This window comes from Cheilinus undulatus, linkage group 18 (assembly GCF_018320785.1).
Source record: "Cheilinus undulatus linkage group 18, ASM1832078v1, whole genome shotgun sequence".
Lineage (NCBI taxonomy): Eukaryota > Metazoa > Chordata > Actinopteri > Labriformes > Labridae > Cheilinus > Cheilinus undulatus.
Genome location: NC_054882.1, coordinates 5790400 through 5801895, shown reverse-complemented (window position 1 = coordinate 5801895; position 11496 = coordinate 5790400). Strand labels below are relative to the sequence as shown.

At 36.6% G+C, this 11496-nt stretch overlaps 1 protein-coding gene across 1 annotated transcript; it reads right to left on the bottom strand.

Moving 5' to 3' along the window:
- Positions 1-4740: 4740 nt before the first annotated feature.
- Positions 4741-11496, bottom strand: marc1 (mitochondrial amidoxime reducing component 1). Its single transcript, XM_041812427.1, has 7 exons — positions 11192-11496; positions 8380-8550; positions 8005-8167; positions 7484-7624; positions 6876-6937; positions 6586-6657; positions 4741-5910 (listed from the first exon to the last, which is right to left on the bottom strand). The coding sequence occupies exons 1-7, from the start codon at positions 11440-11442 to the stop codon at positions 5784-5786; spliced, it is 987 nt and encodes a 328-aa protein (XP_041668361.1). The 5' UTR covers positions 11443-11496; the 3' UTR covers positions 4741-5783.

Genomic DNA, 11496 nt, shown 5'->3' with positions numbered 1-11496 from the left:
TCTGAGCTCATCGCAAGAATGTCAGTTTTATCCAGGTTGAGACTAAGAAAACTGTGAGACACCCAGTCTCAAAATATGTCTAAGCATTTACATGAATGGTGGGGTGCAAATAAGCCCAGTGAACTTGATCTTATGTCTGGGATCTCCAAAATCTAATTAGTTTATCCATGAAGTCAGAGTGGACATTTGTTCAAAGTTAAAGAGAATCCCTCAAAGCTCAGGAGCTGCAGCCCCATACAAACACAAGTGTTTAACAGATAACGTTTAGTAAAGCCCAGCTTCCTGACAGAAGCACTAAAGATTATTTATTTTATGCGTACTTCTTTTAATAATTCTATTTAGAAAACTTTAAGAAGTCTGCAATATTACAAGACCCTTGGCACTCATAAGCCCTCAAATCTAGTGCCTCCCTACCTAAATGTCCTAAATCAACTCTGCAAATGCTGCGCCAAGCATAAATTATACTGATTAAAGAACTATACGGGTAATTTAAATGATAGTGCTCTAAGTTTGCAGGTTTTTTGCACTCAGATTTAATGAAAGTCTACCATGCGTCCTCTCTCCGATGTGGTGTATGTTGAAGTTCTTTGAACCCTGGACCCCTACAAATTACAGACCTACAGCACACAACTATGCATCTGTGCCACAACTTCCAACCCACACAGCAAACACTGCATATTCTGGGACCTTTTAGTGGAGACCTGAAAAGCCTTATGTTTTCCTCAAAAGTACCTGTTTTGTGATGGTGAAGAGGCTCTTTTCCTGTTGTGAACAGCTTCCATTAGCTGTGTTTGTCATTACCTGCGGCTGTTTTACTCGAGGGGCCGCTCTTTGAAGTCGAAGGCAGCATGGCACTTTGAAAGAAGGCTCTCCTGTGAAATGACACAGAACAGGATGGTATTCCCCCTTTAAAAAAAGGATGTTTGTAGGTTTTTGTTGAATTCCTGACACTTTAGAGACACACAACAAGCCAGCAAAGGGGGAAAAATTAGTTGGTTTGAATATTTGATACTTAACGCAAAATTAAAGACTCATGATCAGCTTTAAATTTTGTCTCATTTTTTAAAGTTAAAGTTAACATCAATCATGGGCTTGAGAGCGTCCAACCAGGGCATCCAGGTGTCTAAATGTTTTTTGGGGTTTTTTTGTACGTTGTCTAGATTTTTATTTGAGTGCTTTGTTTTTCTCCTGAAGTCTTCAGACATGGAGCCAGGTAGGTTGGAGACTTGCCCAATTTATGAAATTACTACACTCTACAATACTATTACTGTTCATCACATGGAATGCAGAATGCCCTGTTTACAGTATCATCATGGAAGCAGAAGTAGGCCATCGTAACACCAGAAGAAAGTGGTTTTGTTGATGTTGATCCGTCTTGTAGTAAATTTTTAAATTTTTTTTTCAGCCAGGCATGCAGGAATAACATCGCTTTATGCTATGGATTTTGTTCCATATTTGACTTTGTACTTTGGTTTTACTACAGTAATTTAAAGTGGACATTTTTGTAGGTTGAGGTCTAATCTAACAGTTGTGTGAAGGAACAGATTGTTTTTAAATATAACTTCTCTGCCCATCATATCAGATTTTTGTCAACTCTGTCAAATACACTGAAATTTATTATTTTTTTATTTTAACAAATTCAAGATGAATGTTAACTAATACTGGTATTCAGTAATGATCTTTAATAATCTAAAGTATCTCATCTCTAAATTTCCTGATTTTCCAACATAATTTTAAATATTTACCATATTAAAAACACATTTTTTAAAAATAGATGAGTTCTTACTTCATTTATATTAGATGCCACATTATCAAATTAGCAGAATAAAATGAGCTGAGAATAATGCATTTTTGTTGTTGTAAAATGAACAAAACCAACATCTGACAGAGCTGACGATAGGGATTAAAACTAAAGGCTTAACTAATTATCTTAATTGACAACTGATAAAGAAAAAAGATGAAAATGCTTATGACAATAATACATTGTTTTTTTCCTCCCAGAATTTTATTCAGGTAACAAAATCTCTTTGGCTTCTGAGCCAGATGTCGATACCAATATTTAAATGTAGTTAAGACCTAAAACTTCAGTTGTTAAAACACTCAATTAAAAGTTTGAGAATTAACAAATTTACAAATTCCAGTTTATTATACACTTTAAAGAGTAATGAATGCTGATGAATAAAAAATGAAGTTTTCAGTTAATATAGATCTGTTGGTCCAGCCTAAAACTTGTAAATATTAACATAAAATTTTGAAACCTGCCTAAATATTTTTCTTATGTCATAATTAACTTCTCTCCCAATTTTAATTTTCATATAATAATTATAGCTTACTATCTCATAATTTTTACTATGTCATAATTTCATCTTTTTATCTCAGTTTTGACTTAAGATTTATTGTTTTTTCCTCATGCCAACTATACTTCCATCTCTTTCTTTTTGAAGAGGTGAAAATGGAAAAGCAATCAAATTTTGACATTCAAACTCGCCCAACTGGCCAGTAAAATACTTCTCAATCTACTCTTAGCTCAAAAGTGTTTGATGCTAATGTTATATCTAAAATAAGCAGGTTATATTTTGTTTGACCTTGCTGTAAATCCTCCAGATTTTCATTGCCCGTCATCTTCTGACCTGTGACACATAATGTTAAATGTTAGCAGCTAAATTCCACATTTTCAGAACTCCAGTTAAACAAAGTAAACATTCATAATATCAGCTTTTTACAAGTAATGTCGCAGATTTAAAGGATACCTTCATACGTTTAATGCCAATTAGCTTAAGAGTATTGTGTTTGAGTTTAGCTAAGTATCTCATACTAACTAAATACATCAACAGTCTTGATAATTGTCTTCTGATGACACATCTTAATAACAATGGCCACAGCTTTTCATTTAAATACCTATAAACTTACAAATTTCATCAGATATCTTCAAACATCTTGCTCTGAGTCTTGCTGTCCCTTCCTGTATTTTGTAGCAGCTAACTAGCTAGCATTTATTAGCCCGCTATCGCTTAGAGACTAGCATTTGTCCTTGAGTGGAAATATCTCAAAATTTACAGAATATAATGACAGGAACATTTTGTAGACGTGAATGGATGCTTTATGAGTCCAGATACATCGAATTAGACCTGCTAACCCGTACTAGCGTGTTCGTAACTGTCATTGTGAGCATATTAGCATGCTAACGTTAGCATGTAGCTCAAAAATCTTTGCTGTTGAGCAGCCTCACACACTGCTAGCTTGGCTGTAGACACAACAGGCTTGATTTCTAACTATTCATACTTCAGACTGGTTATATGTACAGGTACATCTAAAAAATAGCATATTATGTAGAAGTTACATTTTCCTGTGATTTATTTCAAAAGGTTTAATTTCCATACATTCTAGTGTCATCACAAATAGTGAAACATTTCAGGACAGTTGTGTTCATCTTGGTGATCACTGCTTGCAGCTCATGAAAATGAAATTTTCACTATCTCGATATATATAAGAATATTGTGGAAAAGTCCAATTTGCAAAGGTTTCCTGTGCCTTCATGCTCTCACGTTGGCTCTGTACTCAACTACAATCATGGGGAAGACTGCTGACTTGACTATTGTACAAGACTGCTGACTTGACTATTGTACAGTGTGGCTTACCCTCCAAAAGGAGGGTAAGCCACAGAAGGTCACTGCTGAAAGGGCAGGCTGTTCTCAGAGGCTGTAGAAAGGCATATTCATGGAAAGTGGACCAGGAAGAAAAAGCATGGTAAGTAAACGTGCAAAACTAACATGGGTGACCTCAGTCTTCAGAGGACTGACAAAGATTGACGAATTTAAGGGAAAACAAGGAGTGGACTCAGGCTAGAGTCAATGGATTAAGAGCCACCACACAGACAGGTCCAGGAACTGGGCTACAAGTGTCTAGTTTCTAGTGCCCAGCCAATCCTGAACCACAGACATTATGAGTGGCTAACCTGGGTTAAGGAGAAAACAACTGGACTGTTGCTCAGCGGTCCAAAGTCTTATTTTCAGGTGACAGTCAGTTTCGTTTTTCATTTGTAAATCAAGGTCCCAGAGTCTAGAGGAGGCTTTGAGAGGCACAGAATCCAAGGTGCTTAAAATCCAGTGTTTTTGGTTTCCAGTCAGTGAAGGTTGCAGGTGTCTGGTAACTGGGCTGTGTGACACCCGAGCAGTGACACGGACTGACTCAGTGTTTCTCAACTGGTGGAGCCACTGGACCCACCATCAACTCCTCAAGGAGAGCTGCGACCCAAATCTTGGGGAGTTTTTTGGTCAATCAGATGTATGTAATAAAAATAGCAGAGCTGACAGTACAAAAAGTGTAACAATAAACAATGAAATAGGACAAAACATGCACGTTTCATAGTCTCATAGACAATTTGGCACAACTTTTTTCCCAGGCCTCATCCGTGACCTACTTTTGGGTCCTGACCCACCAGTAGAGAACCACTGGATTGACTGACTCCATGCCATGTTACATGGATGCAGTAACTTCTCTAAGAGGGATTTATGGACTGAATGAGCATATTTTTCAAGAGGTCAACATTCCTATATTTCTTTTTTTTTTGGATTGATGTTGTATGATATTCTAACATTCTGAGATAAAGGATTTTTTTTACAGCTGTAAACATCAAGATTAACACAAAAAGGCTTGAATTATTTCCTTTTTTATATGTATGCTGATATGTTTATTTGATATTCAAATTTTTATAGATGCACCAGTAAATGAAAGGACACAGACATCTTTTCTTTTTAATTGTATACTAGTTTTTCATGTCACTCACACAGACTTTCATTTCATCATTTTAGCAACTTTAAACACCAAAACCACAACTGAAAAAAAATGCTAGATAAAATTCAAAAGTCATTTAAAAGGTAGTAAAATGGTTTGTTTTCATAAAAAACATTCCTCCTGTCTTCACACTCTAGTGACACTAAAGTAAAGGTGTATTGCTCTCTACTGGCTACTGCATGTAACTAAACCCCAGTCAAGCTGGGACTCCAACCTTTTCACAGTCACAGCAATGGAAACGTAAAATTTAAGGGGACAAAAATATATATTACTTAATCATGCTTTCAACTGTGCTTCAAGGAAAGATAACGTATTAACTTAACTCTCAAAGGACTGATTTTTGTTCCTTCTAGAGACTCTGCTGGTACATTTCAGACATTTTTTTTTCTGAAATATAAAGTCAAATACATGGGTTATGGAATATTTACCTAAAAGTGAATATACCTTTACATACCTTTATATTTTAAGGCTGAAAAATATATTTGTGCTTAAATGGTCAGCAGCTACTTTCCTATTAAGATTCTAAAGTAATCTCAAAGCAACAGTTCCTCTGAAAACAGGAATGTCTTAAAAAAAAACATCTCTTTGAATACTTGAACAACTTATCAGCATGAGACAGGATGAATGTTTAGGTTCTGCTGAATGGATAACATCCCAAATTTTCCGTTTTATTAGCATTATCGCTGTCAGTGTGTAAAGAATTACACAACAGATATGAGGCAGTTTTTTACCTTAAAAGTTATTGTGTACTTTCACAGTTTAACAGTTTTAAATCAGGCACAAATAGTGTTATACAACAACCTACAAGACATAGGCATAAGAATGAATACAACATCCACAAAAACAGTGATATTTATACAATTAATACTTTCTATAGCTTGATTATTTTGTGCATTAATAAGCTCTGAGTGATAGTGCTGAAAGGTTTTTTCCCTCCCCATTAAAGGTGCCTGTGACTAAATTGTTGTAGAGCTTTCCGACTTTTTCATTCAGCGGCTGATCTTGTACACAATGTCTCCGACCTGCAGGATGCCCGTCTTCTTCACCTTGTGCAGCTGTCCAAACAACGGAGACGATTTGTAGATGTGCTTCTCAGACAGGTCGCACAGACGATAGCTGCACAAGAATTGGAAAGAGTTTAACGGTTTTAAAGTGTGAAATGAGAAAGCATTTCCTGACTGAGTCTCGGAAGAACATGATGCAAGACAAACATGGAAGCGGCAGAAAAAGCAAGAGAGACAGTAAAATGAAAAATTTTGCCTTTAGGTGGCTTCAACATATCTCACCTATGCTTTTATTATGAGGAATTTCTTGCCTTTCATTTCCCAGATAGCAGCAGTATTCACCCAGATGAATCACAAATACATAAAATGTCCATTCTCTTACAGATTTTCTCTCTGATTTACATAGTTTTCATGGGGCTGTATAAGGGTCCAAGGTGACATAAACTTTCAACGCAAAGCAAGGAAAAATGCCGCCACCAGGGGGCTCTCAACCAAAACAATAACACAATATGACATGTCCTGACCAGCTCAGATCATCTCAGTTTTTCTGCAGCTGTCAGGTGGTGTTATCATGGATTATTTTGAGAAGATTGGAGAATAAGAATGCCCTGTGCTGCAGCTCCACATAGTGGTCAATGGTAGTTGCTACTGTCCTAAGCTTTTCTGTCCTCTGCATCAGCACAGAACTGAAAACTATGAATAGGGCTTCTGGTTTAGATTCTGTTCAGTTCTTCTCTGCTGCTGTAAAATATAAACCTTGCCTTAACATATCAAGTTAATACTCCACCTTTTCAGTGTTTCCAGTGGCTCTTTCCTGGTGATAACACCTGTTTCAGGGTCAACCGTTGTAAAAATGCACCTGAAAACAGCAAGAGAAGTTGCATGTGTCAAGCTTATTGTGTCTACAGCTGAAAAAATTCATGCATTCTGATGTTGAATGGGCTCTGAAGTCAGAGTCCTTGTTTAATCATCAAACCACAAACTGGAAACATTTCAGCATTTCAGGATTGATTGTCTCTGAAAAATAAATTGATTCTGTCTCTGAGTAAAATCTGTGTGAGGCTTCAGCTGTGTTACCGTCCACACGACATTACACGCTGCAGTCGCACGCTGCCAATCTGGACCTCCTCCCATGAATCCTGAAAAAGCAAAACAGTTGGTTTTTGAGTTGGAGATAAAATTAGTCCACGCTGCTCGCACTGAAAAGGGCGAGGAATTAGTCAGAAGTGAACGACCAAATGATCGTTTCTGCAAACAGGAGGGAAAAATAAAACAAGACAGGCTCCTGAAAACATTTCAATCCAATCTCTACTAAATGTGTCTGATATTTTTATTTGATTATGTGACTGGTACTCCTAATTTTGATATGATACAGCAACCCAAGAGGCTAGAAAGACTCTCTCACACATCCATGACATGTGATATGTTTCTCATTCATCAGGAAAACACCCATAGACTGTGTTAGGAAAGAGCAGAACCTTTAAAAACAACTCAGAGAGTGATGGGACAAATGTTCTCTCTTCCACATTCGATACTGGTCAATCAGAGTGTTGTTCTATTGCTGTTTACTCTGTAAGCTGTAGGTGTGGTGCTCTCCTTCTCACCCGCTGCTGATTGGTTAACCAAACAGAGGAATCAGTGGAGAAATTATTCGGAAAATTATGAGATAAACCAAAAGAACCAACCTCACTGAACGCCTCGCAGTCGCTGATGACGATGTTCGGGCGGAAACGTTCCACTGTGACGCCCGTCTCTAACTTACTGCTGAGATCCTTCACTGAGGATTCAGACAGCAGCATCACAGGTGCAACATCTGGATACGCTACCTGTACAGAAAAACAAATGTAAACTATTGATTGTTTAAAACTTACTCAGTTTCTGTGGATGGCCTGATCTAGCAGATTTACATTTCTTAATCACAGATTTAACTGAACTCTGGGCAATGTTCAGAGCCTTGGATATGTTTTTGTCTCCATCTCCATCTCCTGACTTGTACTTTGCAATAAGCTTTTCTCTGAGTTGCTTGAAGTGTTCTTTTGGCTTCATGGTGTAATGGTAGCCATGAATGCTGATTAACCAGTGACTAGATCTTCCAGACACAGGAGTCTTTATACTACAAGTTTTAAGGCACTGTACACTTAAGGCATTGTTAAAACCTTCACCTTGAGAACTAAAGGGGAACTGACTCCAGCACACTTCAGTCTACCTCAAATTGTGCGAACTGAGGCTCACTCTCTGTCGGCCTCCTGGCTCTCATCTGGTGTTCAAAGTGAACCAAGCGAAAGGATCCCTCTTCCCCCAGGTACCGAGTCAGCCAGCGAGATGCTTCATCGCCACAGTCTCGTCCCTGAATGTCAGCTCCAAACACTCTACCGGACAAAGACAAGAAAAAGAAGAAGCTTTAGTTAAAGTCTACAGGGATGCACTTTGCTGATATTAATATACAGATATTAAAAGTGCAATTTAGTTTGAGTCAGGGTAGCAAAAGTCGTACTGGGTGAAAGGCTGACTAGTAGATGATTCACAAGTTCAGCACAATGACGTTCATTCGCTTTTTTTTTTTCAGGTTTTAAATCCAAACCTGCAGTTGATGACAGCGTTGTCGGGCTGTCTGACGGGGAATCGCAGCTCCTCCATGTTGGGCCCGTTGAGACAAACATGAACTCCCTCGCAGGTCAGAGACACGAGCACCAGACGAGGCTGCTGTCTGCCCGTCACCATGTGACCGTCCTCTGTGACCACCAGCCAGTGTCTGCAGTCACAACAAACACAGACAGAGGATTTCCCTCATCTGAAACCATTTGGCATCTCTGGTTTGATTCCAACAATAAACACAACATCAAACCTGCAAACTGAGCTCTCAGTAATTTCAATTATAAGATCCAATATGTGCATCTCTTCTCTCAAAACTTTGCTCAAGAAAAATAAATTCAAATATTAGGTAAAAACACTAACATAGCATTATTCATTATTATACTACACAAATCAGAATATAAAACAATCACACATGTGCTTAAATGAACACTATATACCCAAAAACAAGGCAGGGCTGATGACATAACTCGTTGCCATGGATACAGCTGACTCACCCTCTCATCCTTAAATCCCAGATTTCCTTCATGTTTATTTTTAACCACTTGTTAGAAATCCTGACATATCCCCCTCTGAATTATCCTCACATGTCTGTGTCATCACTGTTTCAACAACTAGGGAGGATATGGGCTCTTCCCTCTGAGTGTGGAGCAGATTCAAAAACATTATACAGAAAAGTACAAAGACATAATTAATATTCGGACACAGCAGAGAAAATTACTGTTAAAATCCAAATTAGGCAATATAATAAGGTCACTGTAATGGGCATTTATCTGAGTTATTTTTTTGGTCTGATGTGAATCATAATAGGTAAGATTTAGAAAGTTCACGTCTGTGTTTTATGTTGTAGAAAAGAAACATTAAAATCCTTTATTTAAAGCCTTTATTTACCAAAGACCTTATTCAGGGTAACCAATTAAAACTCACACTTAAAAGGATTTCTGACTTTAGATCTCATTTCTTTACAACTCTGTTGGTGCATAAAGATAACAGTTCAGAATTTTTTCTAAGCTTGTTTGGGTATATATGGTGGTCCTGAAGGTCAAATGTACAAAAATTTCATTACTGAAAAAAAAAACAAAAAAAACTAAAAATGTAAAAAACATTTCATCAGACACTAGAAACATTGAACGAAATACAAAAATATTCAATGAAGACCTAAAAAATATACTACAAAATATTTCAACATCCAAAAAAGATTTAGCAAAATATTTTGAGCTCTTAAGTTTTTCATGCTCTGTCCGAGATTTTAGATCTATATTCATATTTTATAATCTATCAATATATCTAACGCTCTGAAAATACTTAATTGTCCAAAAATAAATGATATCTTCAACATAAATAAATTCAAAAACAATAATCTGCATTTTTCCTTCTGCAAAAAATTCATATTCAGCAAACATTTTATATTATGCAAAAAAGAAATGATTTATTTCATGCAAAAATGACTTTCTTCAACATTTAACACGCTGTGAGTATTTTACATCTATAAATATATATATGCTCTGCAAAATTTTTTATTGTCCTTAAAATATTTTATCTTATACATAAAATAAAATTTAAAAATTGATGTTTTGCTCATTATCATTTCAAGCAAACATTCTCCATTCTGCATTCTCCATTCCTCCTGTATTCTGCAATAAAAAAAATGCCAAAAAATTACCTTCTGCAAAACATTTAATAGTCTGTAATTTTTTATTCTGCATTTCTGTCTTTCTGCAAAATTATTTTCTTTATTTCAAATATCTAAAGCACTGCAAATATTCTATTTCCAGTTAAATATTTTTGCCTTCTGCAGAATAATTTTCATCTGCAAAATTTGATTTTCTGTAAATAGCTCATGCTCGGCAAAGTATTGGATTGTCTGCAAAATATTTAACTTTTGCTAAATGTTTTAGTGACTGCAAAAAATTTAACAATCTATAGAATATTTTCTTTTTGCAAAAATAGTACACTTTCTGCAAAAAAATATCTTCTGCATTTGTTCCTCCTCAAAATATTTCACTTTCTGCAAAGTATATTTTATTTTTTGGAATATATTTTTTCTAATTTTGCAAAACATTTTATCATCATTGAAAATATTTTACTATCTGCGACAATTATTTAACTCTCCGTTAAGATTATTATATTTTTTCAAAATAATTCACCCCCTGCAAAATGTTATACCATCCTCTAAAAGACTTCATCTTCTTTGACCTCTAAAAATAAATCTTATTGTTGGAAAAAACATCCCACCATCTGCAAAATCCCTTTTAAAAAAAAGGTTAAATTCTGCAAAATGTTTTAGCGTTATTTATCAGTGGCTCAGTGTTGTTTTGCAGAGGGTAAAAGATAGGTTGCAGTAGATTAATTTTTTCCTGAAATATTTTTGCATTTAATGTGAAACCTTTAACCTCTAATGCCCTAAGCATTCAGGGTCACTGTAGTCAAAGGCTGCCCAGCCTCTGGTATATCTATTTTTTGTCCTGATTTGACCTCATTTCTGCCTTGGCCAACCAGAACAAACACAAACACCTGCGTCATCTGAATCTACCATGATTTCTGAGTGTTTATATGTTACTAATAAAAATAAATAATTTACAGCTGTCAACAGGTAGAAGATTAATGATTTTTTCTATCAGATATATGATAACAGAGGCAGTATGGTGCATCAATACTGTACATTGTGTACTTGCAGCTTTGCTCTGCACTCAATTACGTCTCTGATTTGATTAATTTGGCCTGAAAAGGTTAGTGAACTCCCGCCATGCCGTTTTTGCACCCTAAACATGTCAAAGTTATATTCTTAAACTCAAACTCACCGATCCTGCAGCTCTCCAAACTTCAGTCCTATTTGCTGACATTCTGCCAGAGCCACAGACACCGCTTTACCAGACTTCAGAGGGTGAATGAGGAGCTGCGACACGACGCCCACGCGAACAACTTTTTCAGGCTTTCGCAGGTATTTATAACCGAGACCGAGTCCCAGAACAGCAACGCCGGCTCCAGCGACCAGGAGAGCGGCTTTCTTATTCTGGGACAACGCGTCAACAACCAAATGTTTCAGGTCCATTTCTGAACTTAACTTTCATGAAAACTGGACTTTCACCAGACTGGAGACCGCCCC